General features: G+C 39.9%; 1 protein-coding gene across 4 annotated transcripts in view; it reads right to left on the bottom strand.

Annotated features, from left to right (window-relative positions):
• HPSE2 (heparanase 2 (inactive)) overlaps positions 1-25054 on the bottom strand; it is a 778921-nt gene that overhangs the window by 153996 nt on the left and 599871 nt on the right. For all 4 annotated transcript variants that reach the window (XM_003255321.2, XM_003255319.2, XM_003255320.2 and 1 more), the window contains 2 exons: positions 7604-7710; positions 1891-2005 (listed from right to left, as the gene is read on the bottom strand). In XM_003255321.2, the coding sequence (XP_003255369.1) occupies positions 1891-2005; positions 7604-7710 (222 nt within the window). The remainder of the gene's footprint in view (positions 1-1890; positions 2006-7603; positions 7711-25054) is intronic.

The following is a 25054-nucleotide window of genomic DNA, read 5'->3' as shown; positions in this document are numbered from 1 at the left end:
CAGAGCTTTTGTGTTAGTTTCTTCCCTGGCCTGGAAAGTTCTTTTGTGAATCTGCATAGCTGGTTCTTCTCAGAGAATAACTTTCCCAGAGAAGCCTTTCCTGCACACGCACCCTAAAGGGCCCAAGCAGTGCTCTCTTATTTGTTGATTCACTTATCTATTACTAGTCCTCTCCAGTGCCTGATGTTCAATAAATATTTATTTCTGTGTGCCATTTTATTTGTTTAGTGATTACATTTCATAGATACTTTTAAAATTATTTTATTTCTGCAAAAACAAAACAAAACAATCCTCTATGGTTCCATACTGAAAACTCTCTTTTTACCCCTTTCCACCCCAGTCTCCCGCACATGTATCTTGGGAGAGGTACTCTAGTCCAGCAAATGTAAGCAACTATGCTAGTTAGTTTTACTCTTTGTGATTTCACTGGATTTTTGGAGTCATGTACACCAAGTGATACAATAATTACTTGGTTGTAATTGAGACGTGGAACTGGTGCTGTGGGTACTGAGCTGTTCTCTGCTCCGGGCTTGGAAGCTTCCTGGCTCAGGGCTTGGGGAATGGAGGCAGTGGTAGAAATAGGCAGAGAGAGGCAAGTGGTAGGAATGCTCACTGGTTCCAGTTTGGGTTTGTTTATTGTGGGCCCCAGGGCAACAAGTAGTTCTGTAGAAAGAGCACCGAACCAGGGCACAGGAACAGGTTCTAGGGCTAGCCCTACTTGTCCTACCTCCTTGCCCCTCCCCTAGCTAGCAGTCCCTCAGTTAAATGAGGTGGAATTGGATCATCTCAAAGAGGGATTCCAGCTCTGAAATTCTATGACTTGATGAGAGCAGTCTGATCTTTTGTTATGACCATGACTTCTGTGATAAAGGATAACCCGTGTAATATTTCTGATAAGCATAGCTTTTCTGGTCCATGGAATTTCTCTGATTGGCCAATAAGGTGACTAGACAAACCCATATTTCTGCTTTTGCCATTCTAGTTTGTTCTTCTCTTTCCTTTTCTTTCCTAGAGAAGTTGACGCTCTTGGTAAATCTCCTCATTGTCACACAGGGCTCATCATCTAACTGTAATTGCACTTCAGCCACTCCTCAAGAGATGGGTTCCTAGTGCGTCTGATCTTGGATAACACTCCCCCATCTGCTTTCAACATGTTGCATTTGATGTTAACTAATGTCTCCTATTAGCATTAAAATAAAACAATCTGGAAAAATTCACTCTCAAGCAGAGTTCAAACAGGCCACAAGTAGATGGGGAATCTCAACTGCACAAGGAATTTTTTTTTTTTTTTTTTGAGACGGAGTCTCGCTTTGTCGCCCCAGCTGGAGGGCAGTGGCGCCATCTTGGCTCACTGCAAGCTCTGCCTCCCGGGTTCACGCCATTCTCCTGCTTCAGCCTCCTGAGTAGCTGGGACCACAGGTGCCTGCCATCATACCCGGCTAATTTTTTGTATTTTTAGTGGAGATGGGGTTTCACCATGTTAGCCAGGATGGTCTCGATCTCCTGACCTCGTGATCTGCCCGCCTCGGCCTCCCAAAGTGCTGGGATTACAGGCGTGAGCCACCATGCCTGGCCTGATTGTTAAAACAATAGTAATAAATATACAAATATATATAAATGAATATATGTATATTGCATACTGCACATACATATGTATGTGTATATATAAAAGTGAGTGAGTGAACAGACGTGTGTGTGTGTGTGTGTGTGTGTTGAAGCCAAAAGTCTGTGAAATGGATCAAGGAAACAAAGACAAGAATGTTTCTGTTCAATGAATGAAATTAACTGGTAACAGCAAGAGGAAAATTATTCTCCTAGTATGGAACAAGGCATGATCAAAAGAACTGAATGATATGGAAAAGGAGTTGGGAATCTTTATCCCACACTTACTGGTAATGGGTTAAAATTCTGGTCCACGAGGTGATTGTATCCATGGTCAAAAAATGAGTGCCGTATCACGACATCAATGCCCTGATTGGCCAGCATTCCTAAAGTGTTCAACCATCTAAAAGGCAGAGAAAAAGAGCTACATCAATACATTTTTTAAATGGCATATAACAAGCTCTATAGAGATTGGCTGCTATATACACGTACACACCAATCTCCAGTCACCAAATTTACCTAGTACTTTAAAGAGGGTTATTTTAAGCATTAAGTTCACAGCTGTGATATATTTTAGAGATTATCAAATCCAATGTCTTCATTTGATAGAAAAAGAAACAGAGGTCTAGGGGAGTAAAATGAACCGCCCTTGATCATTCAATAGTTTATTGTTAAGACTTAACTTTTTATTCTTGAAATACTAACAAATGAACACCCTGGCCATTTGTAAGCCTAATATCCCTCCTGGCCAGAGGACACACAATTACAGAAGAGCACACATTGTGCATTCCATCCCTCAAACTCCCCTGCTTATACCCTGTCCCTGAACATGTACCTTTAACAGAACTCTAACTCATATACTCCCATGACCTATGCAAATATAGTCTAGTCATTAGCAACCCTCATATATCACTGTCAGTAGTCAATGCAATAATAATTTTCCTTGGCACTATAAGTAACTATTCAGGGATTCAAGTATGTTACCATCACACATATTTTGCAGTGGAGGACCTGCACTGTTCACATACTTACCATCTATCCCACTATGCCAAACACCCATTTTCCAGGGCATGCCATCCTTCAAACTACTGCCCTCTTGGTTCTTCCAACACTGCTGACTCTGCCTTCATTATTACACATTTAGCTCATTCATCCATTCATGCATTCATTTGGGGTTCTATTTCTCTTCCTCCTTCTGAAACTTAGGGAAACTTCTACTTGTAATAATACATAGAATAAATGTGGCTTAGAGATTCAGTCTTCTCTATATGAAAGATAGGGCATTTCACAACTTGTCCTAAACATACGTGTGTCCAGCTTTATCTGTCACCTCTTCCCCATCTTCTCTCACCCTAGACCCCATTTCCCACAGGCTCCAAGACACATGCAACTACTCTTGGCTACCCAAATACACATTGCTTTCTCACACTTACCCAAGTCCTTATACATGTTTTAACTTCTGCTTAGAATTCCCTTCCACTCTTCTTTGAACCTACCCCTTTTCATCTGGCAAGCTTCTTCTCATATATTAATCTCCAAATCAAGTGTCATTTTATTCTAAACTCTGCTGCCCCAGCCAACAGTGGTACCTTCCTCTGTACTTCCCCATATCTCTTATTCATACCCTCAGAAAGTCTACAGAAAGAATCACTTAACTTATTTCTCTACCTTTCCTCTGTCAGTTCTGAGTTCATCAAGCATAGACACAATGTCTGAACTTGTACCCCAAACACCCATCACCATTCCTGGCACACTGTAGGTACTCAATACTCTGTTGACTTGAAATCTGTCTGGATAAAATTAGATTCTCGGAACTTTGAGAATCACCATTCAGCACACTGGGGAAAATTAGGCATAATTATGATTTCCCAAATCTGAAACCATATGGAGCTCCAAACCCGTGACTTGAAGAATTAAGTTTATTCCTTGCTGGAATAAAGAGCATTGCTAATTTTTATATTGTGAATAAATATTATTCCTATATTCAAATGTTTTTTACATTACAATTATATTTTATTCTCAAAAAAACTAACAAATATTTACTGACAATTAGAGTTATAAAAATAAAACAAAACAAAAAGCAAAGCAAAACACAAAAGTTTTAAATCAAAAGGGAAATCTGACTGTAATATAGTAGAATCATTTTTGTTGTTGTTCTTCAAATTGGAACATTGTGACCCAGGGAATTGAAATTACTATTGGAACACGACATGGCTAAGCAAGCTACTTGCCTTCATAATTTTTATTAATTTGGTAGTCCTATAAAATCAAGATAACAGGTTTAGCTTTTCCTTTAGCCACTGAGACATACTATGAATACCTTGTCAAAGGCTGTCCTGTGGTAGAACTATAACATGAATTGTGGGCTAACGCCTCCTAAGTAGTGTTCTTTCTATATTGAAATGGCACAAATACAGTAGGGTCTATATCTAACAAGTATATTAAAAGCAAATTGTCTTATTCAACTTTCCATCCCTATGCTTGTCAAATGAAGGAAGAAACAAAACAATGAAGAAACGCATAATCACCTGTGAGTCCCTCCATCTAGCAGCATCTTCATGTCAATACAGGGCTCTATCTTGGTGTTTTTGTATGTGAAAAGATCCTGTTTGTTTACTCATTCATTATTTATTCAATAACATTAGTCAATGCTAAATGCTAGGCATTGTTTTCAGAATTGAGAAGATATTAAAAAATGCTTGTGTGACCATGTAAATGCCTGTGTATACACATTTAAAAGAATCATATCAAATTTCTACTTTTGACCTCTACAGAGCTTAGCTTAGTGACCTGCATAGAGTATACACTCAACAAATAAATATCAATTCATAAACCTGATGTTTTTACTAGTGTATAGGAAGATATTTAAGAAATTAAGAATATGCATCCTCCCTGCAAACCTACATCCCTATATGCACATGCAGGATCTGGAGCATTCAAAAATGGCTAGAACCAGAACTACTGCTTTGCCATGGCTTTAGGAATAGAATGGTTAATATGAAAGTTTTCTTCATCTTCCTCCTATAATAACAAGACCCCTCAGAGAGGGAAAGCAATGGTCTTCCCAGGCTCCTTTCTAGGCTTAGCTAGAGACAGTTGATAAAATGACTGGTATATCTAACCAAAGATGCTACCCTGCCATTATTTTCCACTCCACTAAAGGTGAATATCTACTATGTACCAGACACTATTAGGTGCTTGAGACACAGCAGCATCCCAAGAGTATTTGTGGTTCACCAAAGAATCTCAAAGCCCTAGCTGGGAAACCCTACTTTTGAACACTCAGTAGCAGAGAATCCCGATTTATGCATACATGCATGTATATGTCCTGGTGAACTCAGAGTTATGTGATATATTAACATTTCAAAATGGCTGGAAAAATGCCTTCTTTTCAATTTCTTGCTAGCCTCCCAGAGCTTCCTAGAATGCTTTACTGCTCCCCTACTCCCCCACCCCTGACAGGAAGCAATTTATGCCCCTTGGAGAACTGGACTCAAAGGGCACATTGCTGGGTGCTGTCAGTGGAGTTGAGACCAAATGGGTGACAAAGAGGTAAGAGAGATCGGGAGCAGAATAAACTAGTTTTCATCAGATCTGTGTCAACTAAGCATTGGATATCTGAATTACAACCGGAACATAAACAACTATGTTGATCCATGTTCTGCAAAGTGACTGTAGGGATCTATGGCTATTTGGCTGATGCTCATGAAAAGGCAGTTCTCTTTTCCAACTTCCTCCATGAAGGTCTGCAGTATTTCTCATTTCATATCATTCCCTAAAGGGAAGAATGCTCACAAAACCACTCAGTACAACTGGGCTGCTTGCTGGGCCCTGCAGCAGCATCCTATAGTGAGTGCTGAGCAAATGCCATTCCTCTGCTGATTGCAAGGGGGTCCCTGCAGCATTGATGCCCTGGCTTCTCACTCACTCAACAGGTCTCATATCAAGCCAGTGGAGAGCGGGAGTGTACTTTTGTGGGGTTTTTTTGTGGGGGGCATGGGGGAGGGACAGAGTCTTGCTCTGTTGCCCAGGCTGGAATGCAGTGTCAGCTCACTGCAACCTCAGCTACCCAGATTCAAGCAATTCTCCTGCCTCAGCCTCCCAAGTAGCTGGGACTACAGGCCCATGCCACCACACCCGGCTAAGTTTTGTATGTTTAGTAAAGATGGGGTTTTACCATGTTGGCCAGGCTGGTCTCAAACTCCTGACCTCTGATCTGTCCACTTTGGCCTCCCAAAGTGCTGGGATTACGGGCGTGAGCCACGGTGCCTGGCTGGGAGTGTACTTTTGAAAGAAGATTCTTAATGACACTATATCAAAGGTGACTCACTCCACTTCATGTATTTGAACCATGCTTGCTGACAATGTCTGTCTGTGCTACACAATGTTAGATGCTGAGGACACAGAAATGGAAGACCCAAAGTATCACTATGAATTACACTGACTCATTTTCTTCATCTGTGTTTGCCAGAACTCCATCTGTAAATGCAATCCACTTGACTGGCCTGATTTGTCCTTCATTAATGTATTAAAGAAGCTGCCTCTATACAGGGGAACGGAAGCTGCATAATTAAGAGCAGCTGTTAGTAGCAAAACACATAGGTGAGGGCAAAGCTATGGTTCTTAGGAAGACATTGCTCAGTCAAAAATCCAAGGCCACAGGACTGTACTGGAGCAGGAACAAGTCACTTACTTAGTGATCCTGAGGGGTCTGTCCCTGCCACATGACACTGGCAGGCTAATGAGAGGCCCTTATGCTTCTGGCTTAAGTCATTCTCCAGACGACTGTAGTAGCCTTCAAATTCATTTTCCCATTCCTTCCCAACTCTTGTGAATACCATTGACAAAGTCAATGTTTTAAAACGCAAGTCAGATTCTCCAGATTTTCTCTCTCTCTCTTTCTCCTTCACAATCTTCAGTGGCTTGCTGTGAATATAGAACAAGGCCTCACTTCCTCTATCGAGTTTTTAAGACCTTCTGTAATTTGGTGGTAAACCCTTTCCTGAGTCTCAGTCCTCATTGCATCCTTCCAGATGACAAGGCTTTAGTCACATTAGTCATTCTCTGCTCCTCTGTGCCTTTGCTCATAATGTTTCCTAGGCCTAGAAGGCTCTCCTCTGCCATCACCATGACTCCCACCTATAGAAATTAGAGTAATCCTACTATGCTTCACTCAAATGCCACTTCCTCCGTGAAGTCCTTCCTGATACTCCCAGTCACAGAAATTCTTTATTCCTTTGCATGTCTGTCATTTTTCTTTTGTAGACAGACCATGTGAGGCAGAAAGGCAAGTGGTCTACTGCAGTGGTAAAGAAGCTGTACTCCAGAGCAAACTGCCTGGGTTTGAGTCCAAGCTGTGCCACTAACTAAATGAGTGACCTTGGATAAGTTACTTCACCTCTTTCAGTTTTCTCATCTGTAAATGGGATAATAACAGCATCTATTTCACTAAATTGTTATAAAAGCAGTAGCATCGATTTCATTGGTTGTTAAATTATGAAATATAAATAAAGCACTTCAGACAGCAGTAAGCACTATATCATTAAAAGTATGATTACTACGGCACTTACCTCCTACAGCTTTACAATGTAGTTATCTCCTATCCCAGTTCCACCAATCATATTTTTTTTCTGGAGGGAAAAAACCATGCCTTATTGTTACCTATCTCCCAAGACTATAGTGAAAATTGGCTTAGAAAATGTGTGTTGTTTACACTGTTTTGAACTTTAGACATTCAATAAAGCTGTTATTACTATAATTATTACTGTTACTACTATTACTTACTATAATCTTTGCTCTGATGCCTGTACCTGACATTTTAATATCTAGAGAAGGTGTTGATCATTGTTGAATGGTTTAAGACATACACGAATGAATGAAATGAACTTTCAATGGGAAACATGCCTCACCCCTAGGATGGGCAGAATAAGTAGCAATACCAGAGATTCACTGTCCTTCCCTCCTGAAAGCCCCTGGGCGTGAACTTGCAATTGTTACTCACAAGAATCCTGCAGCATAGGAATCCGATAGATTGTTTGTGCCTCCAGCTGAGGTGGTCACCACACCTTCAAGCCAAATCTTCTTTCCTGGAGTGTATGTATTAACCACCTGTTTACACAACAAAAGCAGAAGGGGATAATGAGGTTTTAAAAGCTATTCCCACGTGAGAAGAAACACACATTCCCTTAAGGAAGTTGATCTGATTTCCTGTTTTCAGGGGGTCATGATTTGTGCTTTTTTTATGATGATGCACCCATTTCAGTGAGTTGGCATTCACAAACCAAAATGCATTAACAGTGACACATATCCACTTAAAGAAATTATCATTTTTCCCTAAGTAAACCCAACTGATAATGTGACAGAACAAGTGCATACTCTAGGATGTAAACTGACTGCAGTACTTTCCACTAAAAAATATAAATCATATTGTTTCCATATCAATAAACATTGAGAAACAATGCTTTTTAGTCTCTCTTATAGCACATCTATGACACATGTACTACCTAAAAGCCACAAATGCATCACAAGCATCAAAAGTCACAAATCACAAGAAGGTAGAGAGAATGCTCATGGGAGATGTATTTCATAATTACTAGTGCAGGTATATTGTAATCACATTTTGAAAATAACTGCAGTAAGGGTAAAAAGAAAAGTCACTGACCCACAAATGACACATCCCACACAGGGAATAACTGCGTGCCTTCCAAGCAGAAGCAAAACTTCTTGTTGAAAGGTGGCACACTGAAGAAGTGAGGAGCGCCTCTGTCTGGCCACCCCATCTGGGAAGAAATGAGGAGTGCCTCTGCCCAGCCGCCTCGTCTGGGAAGTGAGGAGCGCCTCTGCCCGGCCGCCCATTGTCTGGGATGTGAGGAGCGCCTCTGTCCGGCCGCCCCGTCTGGGATGTGGGGAGCGCCTCTGCCCGGCCACCCCGTCTGGGAGGTCTACCACGGAGGCCAGACGCAATGTGGGGGCTGGACGTGGTGGCTCACGCCTATAGTCCCGGCACTCTGGGAGGCCGAGGCGGGTTGATCACTTGAGGTTAGGAGTTCGAGACCAGCCTGGCCAACATGGCGAAGCATATGAAAAATACATCAGACAAACCAACCAACCAACCAATCAAGCGACAACAAAACAGGTCTACCCTGGAGTCATACACTAACTTTTTCTATTTTCCTCCCTTTCTGATCCTTTATCCCACTGTCTTTTTCTTCCTCTTCCTTCTCCTTCTTCTTTGTCAAATAGAGGATTGAGTTATTATCATTGATCCATACAAAGTCCCTCTCTCATTTATTTTCTTTAATTCCCACCCCCCATTTCTATTCCCCGTCTTCCCATGTGCAACCTTCCTAATATGTTTGATATGCATCTTTTTGTTTGTATGTATTTTTAGAAAATGTGTATTGTTTTGTTTGCAAAAAAAAAAAAAAATTAATTAAAAAAAAAAGAAATAAAAAAGGTGGCACACTGAAGATTTGAAATGGCCTAGTCTCTGACCCACAAGGTGAAGACTGACCAAACTATTCTGATCAGGGTGCAGATGCTCGGGACTGCAATCATCACTTAGGAGTAAGATTGTATACTGGGTAGCCCCTGAAAGCAGAACCTGAGTCAAAGGCTTGTCTGCAGTTCACTCAAGAAATAATACCAAGGAGCAGGAATGAGGAACTGGGGGACTGAAATAGGGAAGAAGGGAAAACTAAGACAAGGATGCATTTTCAAACTGACAACCAATGCTGGCAACTACTCAGTCTCACAGGGATCTTGGTAAGTGCCTTACAGACTGTGTCTCAGAACTGACCCCCAAGGGGATACAAGGGAAAGCATGAGTAGCCTTGTGACTATTAACCCCTTGCTCCTCTATCCCTATTTCACGTGCAGTCCTGAGTGCTAAGCAGATTCTCTGAGTGTTCCTCATCTCTGCCTCAGAGAAGGAAATAAGAAGTGAGGTACTACCTAGTACACTGATACCTAGCTGGCTGCAGCCTGCATGCTGGCCCAGCCCTGATCTCTACAACGATGGCTAGAGTAGGAGGTGGGACTGGGAGGATGCCAGCTATGCACTAAAGAGGCTGGATAAAGAAAATAGTGTATTTAGGTCCTATGGCCCCCCTCCCAGCTACTCTCCTAGACATACACACCAAAGAAATTCTTCCTAGGTCTCTAAAGAGGTAAGAATGAGAATTCTTTCTATGTCACCGTAGCAGATGTCCACTGCTAGAGGAATGGAAAAATAAAATGTGGATATATACTATACAATATTATGCAGCAGTTAAAACAATAAAGTCAATGTAAATCCAACATCATGAATAGTCTTTAAAGGTTTAGTGGTAAATTTAAAAAAAAGAAAACACACCAAGTGAGATTTAGGGCACAATACTACTTACAAAATTGCTCATTCGCACCCAATAACACTAAACACCCTATGACACATGCCTCTTAAGAACGTACATCAAACACATAAGGAAAGCATGTACAAGAGAGAGGTAAAAATTAAAACAAAAACAAGACCTTTCATGAACTGATGATAATAGTTTGCTGTTAGTTTAGGAGTATTATGTTAACTTAATTCTCTGCACCTGAGGGCCTTCAAAAAGAAAAAAATATATGTGGCCAAACCCATGGGTACATAGACATCAACAATCAATCATATTCCTCTTTTCATTTCTAGCGAGGTACAGCTCCCTGCCCTCTCTCCCCACATTTGCTAGAGAATTTGCATTATTTGGAATGTATTTTGGGTTGGCAAAGTTACTGACCCTTTTCAGAAACAAAGTTGTAAGAAAATTACACAAATTTGGGATTAAAGTGAGTATTATGATCATAAATGGAAGAAAAATCCTGAGAATTAACGGTGGTGGTCAATAGCATGTTGGTAAAGATTAAGTAAAAATTCACTTTTATACACAAAAAAAGAAGAGTCGTTTGAGGATACCACCAGGTAGTCCTCTCACCCCTTTCAATACTGTTCGTGCCCAACTCAAGGGAAGCAGGGAATTGTAGGAATAAGAAAGTAAGAAAAATGCCTTAAATAATCAAAAGACACATCCATATGGCCAGATTAAAGGACTACATCTATGATTTCCCTTAAAATATAGTGCTAAAAAAAATCTGTGTACATGATAAACTATGCACTTCCTTTATGAGTAACCAGAGCAGAGTAATATATTTGTGTTTTTCTTTTTTTTGTCTTTGGCTTGCAGGATATTTAATGTTTCATTTTGTGCTCAAAGATAGATTTAAAGGCAGTATAGAAAGGAGCGTTGGTTAAACAAAACAAAAAGGTAAATCCTTTAACATAAATGAACCTTGAAAACATTAAGCTAAGCGGAAGAAGCCAGGCATGGAAGGCCACATATGATATGGTTCTATTTATATGAAATGTTCAGAATAGGCAAATTCATAGAGACAATAAGTAGACTAATGGTTTCCTAGGGTTGAAGAAGAAGAGGAAGTTTAAGATGGGAGGGGGAAAGGAGAGTGATTGTTAATCAGTATGAGGTTTCTTTTGGAGGCGATGAACATGTTCTAAAATTAGATTGTGGAGATGATTTCAAAATTCTACGAATATATTAAAAACCACTGAATTTCATATTTGCAAAGGGTGAATTTTATGCTATGTGAATTATATCTCAGTAAATAAATACGTGTAAAAGAACACATTAACAAAAGGAGAGGTATGGTCTAAGTAGGCAAATAAACATAATGTGGAAAAAAGAATGTACCCTGGAAATTCTGGGTTATGCTACATGCTAGTTGTGACACTTGTAGCAGTTATTATCTTGGACTTCAATATCTTCATCCACATTTAAAGTCATGAATTTGTAGTAGATGAACTCTAAGTTCCTTTTAAATATAAATGTTAAAATGTGTTAGTATTTTATAATGCTCATGTAGATTCCCTTGGTTATCACCCAAAGGTCTAGAGTATCTTTGATTCTGAAATTTAAAACAAGTATGGGAAATGAAAAAAAAAGTCAAACACAGCTCAGAGCTGGTCATCTCAGAAACAAAGATCTGGGCTGGAAGAAAACACTGAGAAAGGTAGAAAAATCCACAGGAGTAAATGAAATTGTCTAGGGAGAATATATAAACATGAGGCCAGAAAGGGCTAAGGATTTCCCATCTAAAAACATTAATGCATTATCAAAGGCATTAACTGATTCATTCAACAAATATTTATTGAGCACCTACTATATGCCAAGCAGAGTTCTAGGGGTGGGTCTATAGCAATGAAGCATAATAAGTCTTTGTTCTTGTTGTCTTACATTTTAGTCAAGGGAAGGAGAATAATAATAAACAAGTATACAAATAAAAGAAATTTAGATAATAAGTGATGGAAGAAAACAAAACAGAGTAACACGCTAGAGAGCAATTTGACAGGAGGGTAAGGTCAGTACTTTAGATAGCGGTCAGAGGAGGCTCATGTGGAAGGTGATATCTGAGCTGAGAACTCAGTGAAGGAGCCAGCCTCTTAATGGATCTAGAAGAACAACACAGAAAAAGGACCTCAGGTGGAAATAGGTCTGCTGTTTTTAGAACCAAAAGAAGACTATCTGGAGTGTAGAAAGCAAGGGAGTGAAATATTTAAAAATGAGGTCAGAGAAGAAAGGAGTATTTTTATTCTGAGTGTGATGGAAAGCTATTGGAGGGATTTAACCAAGAAAGTGATCTGATCTGACTTATGTAAAGATCCCTGCAGCTGCTATGAGATCATATATATATATAATGAAACTGTATCATGATACAGTTATTTGTATATCATTTTAATTGTAAAATGATAAAAACTGTAAGATGATATACAAATTAAAGTTTTATTATTTTATAACCACTTTGAGCTTCAACTTCCTCACATGTAAGCTGGAATAATACCTGATAGGATTGTGTTAAGGATCTTTCCTTGTCAAAGGCCAAAGACACATATAGTAGGCCAATCACAGGAAGATCCTCAGAGTTAGTGAAAAGGAGCACAGAACTAGCAGATAAACATTTATGTGGGTCTTTCTATGGTGATGCATGAATTCAGAGGAACTAGTGCCAATTATTCTTATGGTTTGGTGGTAGGATTCTGAACTACCATTTTTGATTCAAGTAAGAAATTCAGGAAATTTCCTAGAAACCTTGAACCATTAGCTCTTTGAAGGCAGGGAATACTTTTATTCACTTTTGTATTTACTTCCTATCAGAATGCCTGGCACAGAGTAAGTGCTTCACAGGAGACTGTGTGCAACACAAAGAAGTTAATGCAATTCCATACCTGCCCTTGCACAAGCTCACAGTAAACTGCCACTCCTTAAGGAAGTCATGTGACTTGATAAAGGGCGACTAAAACCTGATCAAAGAATTGGAAGCAATATGCTGATTGCAAAAACAACCTTAGAGATCAGTAAAAATATACAATGAAAACCTATTACAACATGAAAGATCTAGAGAAGAGCAACATGCTTATTTGCTGAATCTCAGGATATCAGGCCTGGGGTTTTCTCCTTGATCTGAGAGGGAAAAGGAAAATTGTGCTTTGCTTAGCGGGTAATTTATGTATGGAATCCAATAACCTCAGAAGTGTTAAAGGTCAATTACCATACAAGGTGATTTGGATACCGGAAGGATTTTATGTGTTATCAAGCTTGTTATAATATTCTGATATTAAGAAACAATCATATATTTCCACATTTATCACTTGAGGACGTTTGCTGTAAGTACAATAAGTCTTCACTTAAAGTCATCAATAGGTCCTTGGAAACAGCAACTTTAAGCAAAAGAACATATAATATAACGAATTTTGCTATAGGCTAAATGATACTAATAAGAATTAAGTTCCTATGACATATTTCTGGTCACAAAAACATCACTGAATTTCTAAATAAAGACCCCAAAACTTTTAATACTAATCACTGAAATAAGTGTGATCTATATACACATTTAAAAAACATGAATAGGCCAGGCGTGGTAGCTCACGCCTGTAATCCCAGCACTTTGGGAGGCCGAGGCGGGCGGATCTCGAGGTCAAGAGATAGAGACCAGCCTGGCTAACACGGTGAAACCCCGTCTCTACTAAAAATACAAAAACAAAATTAGCTGGGTGTGGTGGCGGGTGCCTGTAGTCCCAGCTACTTGGGAGCCTGAGGCGGAAGAACTGCGTGAACCTGGGAGGGGGAGCTTGCAGTGAGCCGAGATCGCACCACTGCACTCCAGCCTGGGCGACAGAGCGAGACTCTGTCTCAAAAAAAAAAAAAAGAAAAGAAAAAAGATGAATAAAAACAAGCAAGAAAATCATTTACCCAATTTTTGGTGAAACAGTGAGTGGTGGTAGTCATGGGGGCGGGGATTAAATCAAGGAATTTGTTTGCAAAGCAAAAAGGAGCACCTCCTACCACCAGGAAGTTCAAAAACAATCACAAATATGACAGACTTGCTGTGTGCTTTAGTGCCACATCGTTTATTGTGCATTTGTATAATTATTGTAGACTTTACAAATTTTTATTTTACAATAATTTTTATTCATTCATTCATTTATTTTCCAACCTGCTTATACCAGTTCAGGGTTGAGAGTAGCCAGAGCCTATCTCGGAGGCTCAGAGTGCAAGGTGAGAACCAGCCATGGACAGGTTATCATTCCACTGCAGGGCCACTCATACCCACACCCATACTCACTTGGACAGGGACCATTTAGACACCCAAGAAACCTAATGCAATCTACATAGTTGCAGGAGTATCCAGAGAAAACCCAGACAGTGGCCCCAGCTGGGAATTGATTTTTTTTCATCAATATTATAATAAAATGATGTTAAATGAAATGAAATTATTCAAGAACCTACTGTACTTAGTTGGATGGTGGCATGCCCAACTCAGAGGAGTGATTTGTATGAGATATTATTTTTCTTTTTTTTTTTTTTTCCTCAAGATGGAGTCTCACTCTGTTGCCCAGGCTGGAGTGCAGTGGCGCGATCTCGGCTCACTTGCAAGCTTCCCCTCCTGGGTTCACGCCATTCTCCTGCCTCAGCCTCTCTAGTAGCTGGGACTACAGGTGCCCACCACCATGCCCAGCTAATTTTTTGTATTTTTAGTAGAGATGGGGTTTCACCGTGTTAGCCAGGATGGTCTCGATCTCCTGACCTTGTGATCCGCTCACCTCAGCCTCTCAAAGTGCTGGGATTACAGGCGTGAGCCACCGCACCCGGCTGAGATGATTATTTTTCAAAAGGAGTTCAAACTCCAGCTCCTTTAAGTGAGGACTTGATTCCAGAAAAAGGTTGGATTTATAAAATACTGTGTCCACGGGACCCTTCAAGGACATAGACTGTAGATAAAAGTTACGCCTGTAGCCCTACTACTTGGGAGGCTGAGGTGGAGGATCACTTGAGGCCAGGAGTTTGAGACCTGCCTGGGCAACATAGCTAAATTCCATGTCTCAAAAAAGAAAAACAAAAAATTAGCTAATCATGGTGGCTTGTGCCTGTAGTCCCAGCTACTCAGGAGGCTGAGGCAGGAGGCAGTGAGTTATGTTCACACCACTGCACCCCAGCCTGCCTGAGAGTCTCTTAAAAAATAAAAAATAAAAAAGTTAATCAGAATTCTCTTCTGACTTGCAGGGAGATTTGAAAGGAAACAATCTAAAATTGAGGAGCAGTTAGGGGCATGGACTCTGGAGACGGATTGCCTGCATTTGAATTCTGGTTCTATTATTTACTTACTGCATGACTTTGAGTGAGTTATATTACCTGTCTGTGTTTCAGTTTCCTCAGCTGTAAAATCAGAATCATATCTGCCTTAGAGGATTTTATGATATTTAAATTATATAGTATTTGTAAAGCAGTTGAAGTAGTGTCTGGCATATAGTAGGCACTTAGAGGTGTAAACCAAAATGTTACCTAGACCACTCTCCTTGTCCAAGGCACATGAGCTTGTGTTTGAATGAATAACATCAGAGTTGGTGTTTTTCCTTCAGACATAGGACTTGTGGTGATAGGTAATAGCCCAGATGCATGCTAAGCAGCAGGAAAGGCCAGTTTAGAATTTAAAATGCACATGGATAACTCACACAAACATAATTATCATTCCGAGTAGTTCATTTATCCATTCTCAGCCCAGGGGTAATTCCAGTCAAGCCACATGAACAAAAAACACACAGTGAGGAATAACTTTCATACAAAAACTAAACCAGTTATATGAAATGTTTTTTGGGGAAATATTCCTAGAAATTATTAATGTTAAAGGTTCTAGGAGTAGTCAGTACAAACCAACAAATATTTTCTGAGTATTTACTGTTTGGGGCACGGTGGGAGGCTTATGAACTCTGTATCTTCCATGAGCAGAGAAGAGCATGATGGTGACATGTAGTGGAGGTACAGACACTGAAGCTGGGTGCTGGTTGGGTCTGGGAAGGAAATCAGCATGGGCAGAAGAGGAAAGAAAAAAATTAGGAGAAACAGATGGAACCAGCTGCAAAATTCCCTTGGAAAGTAAAACTCTAAGAAACTGAGGGCTATAGTTCAACACTGTGGTTTTTTTGTAGTAAACATGATTCTCCCTGTGCTAGAAGAGAGAAACTTGGAGTACTTTGGAAAGAAAAAGGGTACAGTTCCTGGTGAGAAATGATGTGCCAATGAAGGTTATTTTAAGGGATACACTGTCTGGGGAGTAAGAAGTACAAATGCTGAAATTACTTAAGTGAAGGTAAAGGGAGCTGAGTGGTTGGCTGCCTTTCAGCTGTTCTTCTGTTCCCAAATAGACTTCAGTCCTTGGGTCCATGTGGTCAAGGGGGCTTTTGGGTACCCTGAAAACTGCTCAGTAAAGGGCCAGTGGCTGCTCTGAATCCTTGGGCCTGCTAGAGGCAGAGTTGTATAAAGGAAAACCCTTCTAGCTCCATTCCTTCATATTTCAGGGCTGGGGATTATTAGTACTGTTTCACGTGGACATGCTGAGGGAGGAATAGGGAGACAGAAAGAGAGAGGAGACAAGAGAAAACAGCCTGGATTTTTTAGTTTATTTTCCCTACCACTTTGAATTAAAAGAAAAAGAAAAAAAACAGTAAAAAAAAGAAAATAGCAATTTATGTAGCACATTTTCAAATTTGGGCTTCCTTTTCCTGTGTTTCCTTGATATCTTGCCTCTAAAACTGTGATCTAAGTCCTTTAAAAAGACTCTTGAGAGCCTGGCTTCAGCCACTGGCTGTGTAAGAAATGGTAGCCTTGTAGCAGCAGACATGTTGTTTATGGTTATCCAAACCCAACACCTTCCTTAATGAGAAAGGAAGCAATAAAACAGGAATAGCGGACAGGCCAGCTGGGCTAATCAGCCCTGGCAGGAGGCCCACCCTCCAAATGAAGCTGGAGCCCATTAATTCTAGCATCTCATCTAGTTGGAAATCAACCTTCCCCAGAATTTCAGGAAGAACAGTAGCTCTTTAAGTAACCCAAACTGGTCCTCTGCAGAGTTGGTTACAAAGAGCTGAATAGCTACAGGAAGCTTCTTAAACCTTACCTACACACAGAGCTCTTCTTAGGGACATCCTTGCCTCTTGTCAGTCTTTGTTCCTTATTGTATTTATAAGTGGTCAAGGCGAGAGCTCCGTGCCCTTCCCACGTTTCTTTCCATCCTTCTTTTGTGTTTTTGACTCTCCACTTACCTGCTACATTAGAGCAGAGGATATTGACTCTGTCCTCTTCTTCCTCACTGCCCCTCCCTGAGTTCTGGATCTTGTCATTTGTTCCTTGGTCTTACTGCCTCTAATCTTTTCCTCTTCTAGTCCATCCTTCACACTGCTGCTATTTGTTAACTTGACAAATCCCTCTCCAGCTTAAGAACCTTTAGTGGTTCCCTACTGCCAGCAGCGGTACTCAATCATTTGTGCTCAGAGAGGTCTGTTTGATCAGCTGGGAGATGTGCTACAAGCAACTTGTTTCATATACTATTGAAAACAGTGATTTGGGAATAATTTACTTCAAAATAAAAAGAGTGGATTCAAAGTTGTCATAATAATATTTTGCCAAAATTCTGAAATGTTTCCTTAACTGGGGAAAAAAAGCTAAGGAGCTAGTAATTGCATACAACCCATAGTCTATTTATCTATTTGTCCATGGGAGTATTTTAGACATGATAAAATAAAGTTGAGAACCACCAAACCACAGGATAAGATGCTAACTGCTTTATTTAACTTGTTATCTTAAACTTTCACAACTACCCCTTAGCTACCTCTTCCCCCATTCCTCCCCTATGGAAGACCTATGGTTCACTACAAAGAAAGGACACCTACTTTTCAACTACACGAAGCGATAGTTTTTTTTTTTTGTTTTGTTTTTTTTTTGAGATGGAGTCTTGCTCTGTCGCCCAGGTTGGAGTGCAGTGGCGCGATCTCGGCTCACTGCAAGCTCCGCCTCCCAGGTTCACGCCATTCTCCTGCCTCAGCCTCCTGAGTAGCTGGGACTACAGGTGCCCGCCACCATGCCTGGCTAATTTTTTGTATTTTTAGTAGAGATGGTGTTTCACCATGTTAGCTAAGATGGTCTCGATCTCCTGACTTCATGATCCACCCGCCTTGGCCTCCCAAAGTGCTGGGATTACAGGCGTGAGCCACTACGCCCGGCCATAATTTTTACTGATTACCTTTCCCCCTGCTCACCTCTCATCCACATTGTTTGATTTTTTTTTTCAAGCCTATTTCAAATGTTATTTCCTCTGTGAAACTTTCCTCAAACCTTCAGAAAGTTAATTCTTTTCTCCTCTGGGTTCCAAAGTTATTTGGACCTACCTCTGACCTTGACTTTATTATACTGAATTGTAATTTTCTATTTTTTTTCCTTTTTGCATGCCCTATAGAATGCTTGACAATTACTTTGCTTATAAAATACTTATAAATAAATGAGAGAGATAATATTTTACTGATGAGAAAGCTAAGTTTCAGAGAAGATAACTAATAATCTCAGTATCACAAGGGCAAACACCAAATCCTCACAGTTCCAGTTTAGGGCTCTGTTCACTTTCTAATTCAATTTCCTGTTTGAGGAGACCCACAACTTCTGGTTGGCTAAACTGCCTCCATATTTAACATGTCCTTCTTAGGTTAGACAAGCTGGGCTATTCTGAGCTCAGTCATTCCCATATCTCATCACATTCCTCTTGATGTATTTCTTCTGTTTAATGTACTTCCTGTCAGTTTCATTAATCTTTTTCTGTATAATTTCTTTTTATCATCTCTGTGTTCTGGAGTGCCATCTTTGCCCATTTTCTTTCGGTATCAGATCAATTTTTAATTTGCGGCTTCTGTTTCTGTGACATTTTTAGGATTTAAAATTCCATTCTCTGCACTTGTTATCTCAAACCACAGAAAAGCAGTTGAATGTAATTGCAACAAAACATAAAATTAAAATAAGAACATACACAAAAAAGATAAAGTCACTGGGGAGGCAAGGACATTATGATCATATGCAAGAAAATGGGAAAGAAAAGTTTCACAGAGCCCAAAGCAATGACTATGTTCAAGGATAAGTGCTAGTGAGAGAGAGATTGGAAAGTAGCCACTTGCACATAAATTACTCTTCCTCTCTTTCCCAGTCCTTTTCTGTGACTAACCAACCCCTACCTACTTACAAGTCATAGGTTCCAGCAGCCTCACTGGTAATTTTACTCTTGCTTAGGACAAACCCTATAATCCTCCCACTTACATGCTGAAACACTGGATGGTCATCCTAAGTTGCCCCTTCCTCCTGAAGAAGCTTTTTGCCCCAAACAGCAATTTGCTCCCAGGGCCATTCCTCCAAATGTCCATGGGTAGCACATACCTTCTTCACATTGTCATTGCCTTGCATATAGCAGGACCTTACTAAACACTGACCAAGAGCCTGTGCATATGAAACATATGAATGGAATCCAGTAGATCAATGCAAACAACACTCTAAAAGTCTTGTCCTCTTCCACTATCACTTGCCTAATATCATGATACTCAACTTCATTCATTCATTCAACCCTTGCTTCATTCATCCATTCAGTTCATTCAACCCTCACTTCCAGGGCACCCACCCTAGATTATTAATTGACTGTGGGGTCAAATTGATGTTCTTTCACCAAGAACATTCATTCAGTATTCTCCTTTGAAAGCCTTCCTAATCCTGGGTGGTTAGGAATATAAATATTACATGGGTTATAAAATAAATAGTTGATAAGTGTGGGCAATACTGAATAGTGTAATGGATAAGACTGCAGGTTCTGGAGTCAGATGAGCCTCAGTTTGAACTCCAATTTTACTACTTAAAAAGCTCTGTTGGCTTGAGCAAATCACTGGTTTATTTAATAGATTAATAATATATAGTGCACTCAATAAATGGCATTTATAACCCAAAAGGAATACAATTATTATATTTCTGTAAGTTAATGATGAATTTTTCACAATTCAATGCTTTTGAAATCAGGATATTATTCAAAATCAGTATCAAATGAAACTTGCCTGCTGTTTACCCTCTCCCTTCCCAGTTGTTATTAAATTAATGGTGAATTCTCTAATATCTGTTCTAAGATTCAAGGAAATATTTGTATCTAAGAATCAAGGAAATTAAGGTTCATGGAATGACAATGACTAAAACTTTGGTGTTCTTTGGTGGTAAACATATCTTTCGGGTCAGACTCCCCAACTATAATATTTTTCATGTCTTGTATATGAAGGCAAAGAGTCAAAGTTTCCCTTAAGTCATATTCTCCCATTTGCAGATGCACAGCCAAGTGGGGTCACAGAGGCTAATTTACTGAGAAGTTCATGGAGCTTAAATTTCCAGCTCCCTGCTTTCACAGGCATCTAACAATATCCTAAGAAGAACCCTGCTAATGTGTTCATATGGTCAAATATTTACATAATTCGCAGATTTCCTTGTTTTATTTTCCTTATAAAGGTCCCCATTGTATAAATGTCAGGCCCCATAAAACTCAGAATCACTCATTGATGTTATCCCGAGGTATTAATGTGGTACAGTTTGTATTTGGGGTCCTGTGCCTTCTGAGTACAGGTGACCCTTAAATGACATGGGTTTGAACTGTGCGAGTTCACTTATACATTAATTTATGTCAGTGAAAGTTACATTGGGTGCACGTGCCTCTCATTTCTGCCCTTCCACCTCCCCCACCTCTTCTGCCTCTGCCATTCCTGAGACAGCAAGACCAACGCCTCCTCTTTCTCCTCCTCATCCTACTCAATGTGAAGACAAAGAGGACAAAGACCTTTATGATGATGATCTGCTTCCACTTAATAAACAGTAAACATATTTTCTCTTTCTTATAATTTTATTTTCTTTCTTTTTATTCCCTTTTTATTTTTGGAAACAGGGTCTTGTTTTGTTGCCCAGGCTGGAGTGCAGTGGCAGGATCCCAGCTCACTGCAGCCTCAACCTCCCCGGGCTCAAGCAATCCTCCCACCTCAGCCTCCCAAGTAGCTAGTATCACAGGCATGTGATACCATGCCCAGCTAATTTTTGTTTGTGTGTGTGTGTGTGTGTGTGTGTGTAGATACGGGGTTTTGACATGTTACCCAGGTTGGTCTCGAACTCCTGGCTCAAATGATTCACCTGCTTTGGACTCCCAACGTGCTGGGATTACAGGTATGAGCTGCCACTCCCAGCCCATGATTTTCTTAATAACATTTTCTTTCTTCTAGCTTACTTTATTATAAAAATACAGTAGATGACACAGGTAACAGACAAAATATGTTTATCAGTTAGGCTTATGTTATCTTATCAGTGAGTCTTCTGTTATGTTATCAGTAAGGCTTCTGGTCAACAGCAGGCTATTAGCAGTTAAGTTTTGGGGGAGTCAAAAGCTGTAAATGAATTTTCGACTATGCAAGGGAGTCAGCGCCTCTAACCCTCATGTTATTCAAGGGCCAACTGTATTTCCTTGGCCTGTGTTTCTCTTCCCCTCCATCAAAACCTGCTCTTGGGAAAGGATCTTCTATTTACCTTTAAAGCCTTAGCGTGAATTTAAGCCAGTGTAGTCTACCTCTTCCCAGATTGCTTACATTCTTCATCATCATCCTAATGTAGAATGAAAGATTGTTCACTCAAATGAAATGTCTGAAACAAACAGACTGAAATATTATTTGGGGCCACAAAAAGACTTTTCCATCACTCCTAAACACATACACTGAAGATACTTTCCTACTATGTCTATACGTAGGCATAGCTCATAGGGCTGTCTAAACTGATTTCCATCTATTCGACACTACCACAAAGTTAGCAGCAGGTAAGTTTCTTCTGCAGTGTGAACAGCAGAGACAGCACATATAAATGTGAATGAGGTAAGACATTACTTCTTTTATACTTCAGATGCTTTATTCTGCTCATTCACCTGCCCCTCGCTTTGTGCATCCTTCCCTCCAACATGTATTGAGCACCTGCTAAGTGATGGGCACTGGGCATTGAAATAAGCAGTCGATATTGCCGAATGAATGAGGGAATTAATGAATTAATCAAGCAAACACTGACTTTTGTGATGATACTATTGTTCTTACCCTAGTAATGTGTTTTCATTTTCCAGTTTTCTTCATTAGAGAAGACTAATATTATCATTGTCCTCATGTTTCCTTTAATTGTGCCTCGAGTTGTTCTATAGTCCTCAAGAATAAGTGGGTTTTTGTTTGTTTGTTTTGCTCTTTTCTTCTTATTTACTAAGAGGATCAAATAAGCAGGTAAACTGGAAAGCTGGTTAAAAGCAAGAGTTTCTCTTAAAATCTATTAATTACTTCAAAGAAATTACATGTCCTTCTCCCTTACTTCCATGGTCCTGCAACTACAATATATTGGGAGAAGTGGCATAATGTCATTGCATTTATTGAGATTTCAAAGAGTTGATCTTTATTAAATATAAACAATCATAAGCAATGATAATAAATGAATAATCATGTGCATATGACGAACCATACAAACCATTTCTTTATCCATACATGTCTACCACCAGTGGTTCTCTGATCACACCCTAAGAAAAACTGTATAAATTAGACAGAGTCTAACTTTTAGGTGTTAGCCTCAATGTCACTTTCTCTGACTTCCCTGATTTCCTTTCCCTCACAAACTAAGGTGGGTACTTCCCACTGTGGACTCCAATAGCGTCCTGTAATAGGAATCATAACATCTTATTACTGTTCCTTGCTTAATTATCAATTTTCCCCACTGGACCATCAGGTCTATGAAGACAAGCATCACGTCACTCTTGCTCACCATTTTATTCTCAGGGACCTGGAAAATTCTAAGAATGTTACAAATAGTCAATAAATGAAGGAAGGAAGGGAAGAAAGAAGGAAATGAAGGCAGTTAGAATGACTACTATAAAGAAGATAGTAAGAAATGCTGTGAGATATGGAGAAAAGAGAACTCTTATACACTGTTGGTGGGAATGTAAATTAGGACATCCATTATGGAAAACAGTATGGAAGTTCCTCAAAAAGCTAGAAATATAACTACTGTATGATCCAGTAATCCCAGTACAGGGTATGTATCCACAAGAAAATAAGTATCCAAAAAGATATCTGCACTCTCATGTTCACTGCAGTACTAGTCACAATAGTCAAGTTATGAAATCACCCTAAGTGTCCATCAACAGATGAACGGAGCCAGGTGTGTTGGCTTAGGTATGTAATCCCTGCACTTTGGGTGGCTGGGGCAGGAGAGTCACTTGAGACCAGAAGTTTGAGGCCACCCTGGTCAACACAGCAAGACCCTGTCTCTACAAAAAAATTAAAAAATTAGCCAGGTGTGGTAGTGCGTGCCTGTGGTTTCAGCTACTTGGGAGGCTGAAGCAGGAGGAGCGCTTGAGCTCAGGAATTCAAGGCTGCAGTGAGCTATAATTGCACTACTGCACTCCAGCCTGGGCAAAAGAACAAGACCCCATCTCAAGAAAAAAAAAAGAATAGATGGAGAAAATGTGGCATATATATTTGTGGAATACTATTGAGCCATAAAAAAAGAATGGGATCTTTTCATTTGAGGCAACATGAATGAGCCTGGAGGACATTGGGTGAGGTGAAATAAGTGAGGCATAGAAAGATAAATACCACATATGTTCTTGCTTATATGTGGAAGCTAAGAAATTTGATCACATAAAAGCAGAGAGTAAAACAGTGGTTACTTAAGGCTAGGAAGGGTGGGGAGTAGAGATAGAAGAGGCTGGTTAACAAATCCAAAATTACAGCCAGATAAAAGAAATACATTCTAGTGTATGATAGCACTGTAGGGTGATTATAATTAACATAATTTATTGTACATTTTCTAATGGCTAGAAGATTTTGAATGTTCCCAACACAAAGAAATGATAAATGTTTGAACTGATAAATGTGTAAATTATTCTGATTTTTTTTTTTTTTTTTTTTTTTTGAGACAGAGTCTCGCTCTGTTGCCCAGACTGGAGTGCAACGGCGCGGTCTCAACTCACTGCAACCTCCGCCTTCTGGGTTCAAGTGATTCTCCTGCCTCAGCCTCCTGAGTAGCTGGGATTACATGTGCCTGCCACCATGCCCGGCTGATTTTTGTACTTTTAGTAGAGACGGGATTTCGCCATGTTGGCCAGGCCGGTCTCAAACTCCTGACCTCAGATGATCTGCCTGCCTCAGCCTCCCAAAGTGCTGGGATTACAGGCGTGAGCCGCCATGCCCAGCCAAGTTATTGTGGTTTGATTATTACACATTGTATGCATGTATTGCAATATCATTCTGTACCCCATAAATATGTACAATTATTATATGTCAATTAAAAATAATTTTAGGAAAAAGGAAGGGAGGAAGGAAGAAATGTTTCAAATATTGGGGGAGCCAATTGTTGAGTTTAGTTAATATTCAAAGTGCAATAATATGGACAGCACTTTTGGAAACACTTCCTTTATGACTGGGATTTCACCAACTCCTTTCTGTGCTTATTAAATTACTGAAAATAATATCAAAAAGTGTTATTTCCTCTTCTGATTCCTCTAGGAGATGAAGACACAAATCACAGACTCCAAATGACTTCAGCCAAAGTGGTTCTTCTTGGTTCTTAAGTCATTGTTTTGGAGTCAGCCCAGCTATCCAGACTATACCATCTGCACTGTGTCCTAAACTTTCTCACTTTCCCATCTGACTCTTCCCTGTATTTTTAGATTATCAACTCTTTCCTTTGACTCATCTCCCAATGTACACATGATCACCATCATTCTAATGAAAGGGAAAGAGTGTGTGGATCACACAAAGCGGTGAGTTGTCCACACATTGCTCAAACATGTCTCTATTTGGCTTTCAAATGCATCATGTAGATTTTTGTATAACCAGATAATTCGCCCACTGCTCAGAAAACTGAGAATTCTTCTCTAAGTGGCAGTCCAAATTTGCAAACCACAGCTGTTTTTAGCAATTGAGTCATTGTCTTTCAGGTGCCAAAAATATCACCTATCATATTCCCCAGAGTTCAAAAAAAAGAGGAAAGAGGAGAAAAAGCAAAGAACAAGTTGA

This window comes from Nomascus leucogenys, chromosome 3 (assembly GCF_006542625.1).
Source record: "Nomascus leucogenys isolate Asia chromosome 3, Asia_NLE_v1, whole genome shotgun sequence".
NCBI classification, from domain to species: Eukaryota; Metazoa; Chordata; class Mammalia; order Primates; family Hylobatidae; genus Nomascus; species Nomascus leucogenys.
The sequence above is the reverse complement of the archived record's forward strand: the minus strand, read 5'-3'. Positions and strand labels throughout refer to the sequence as shown.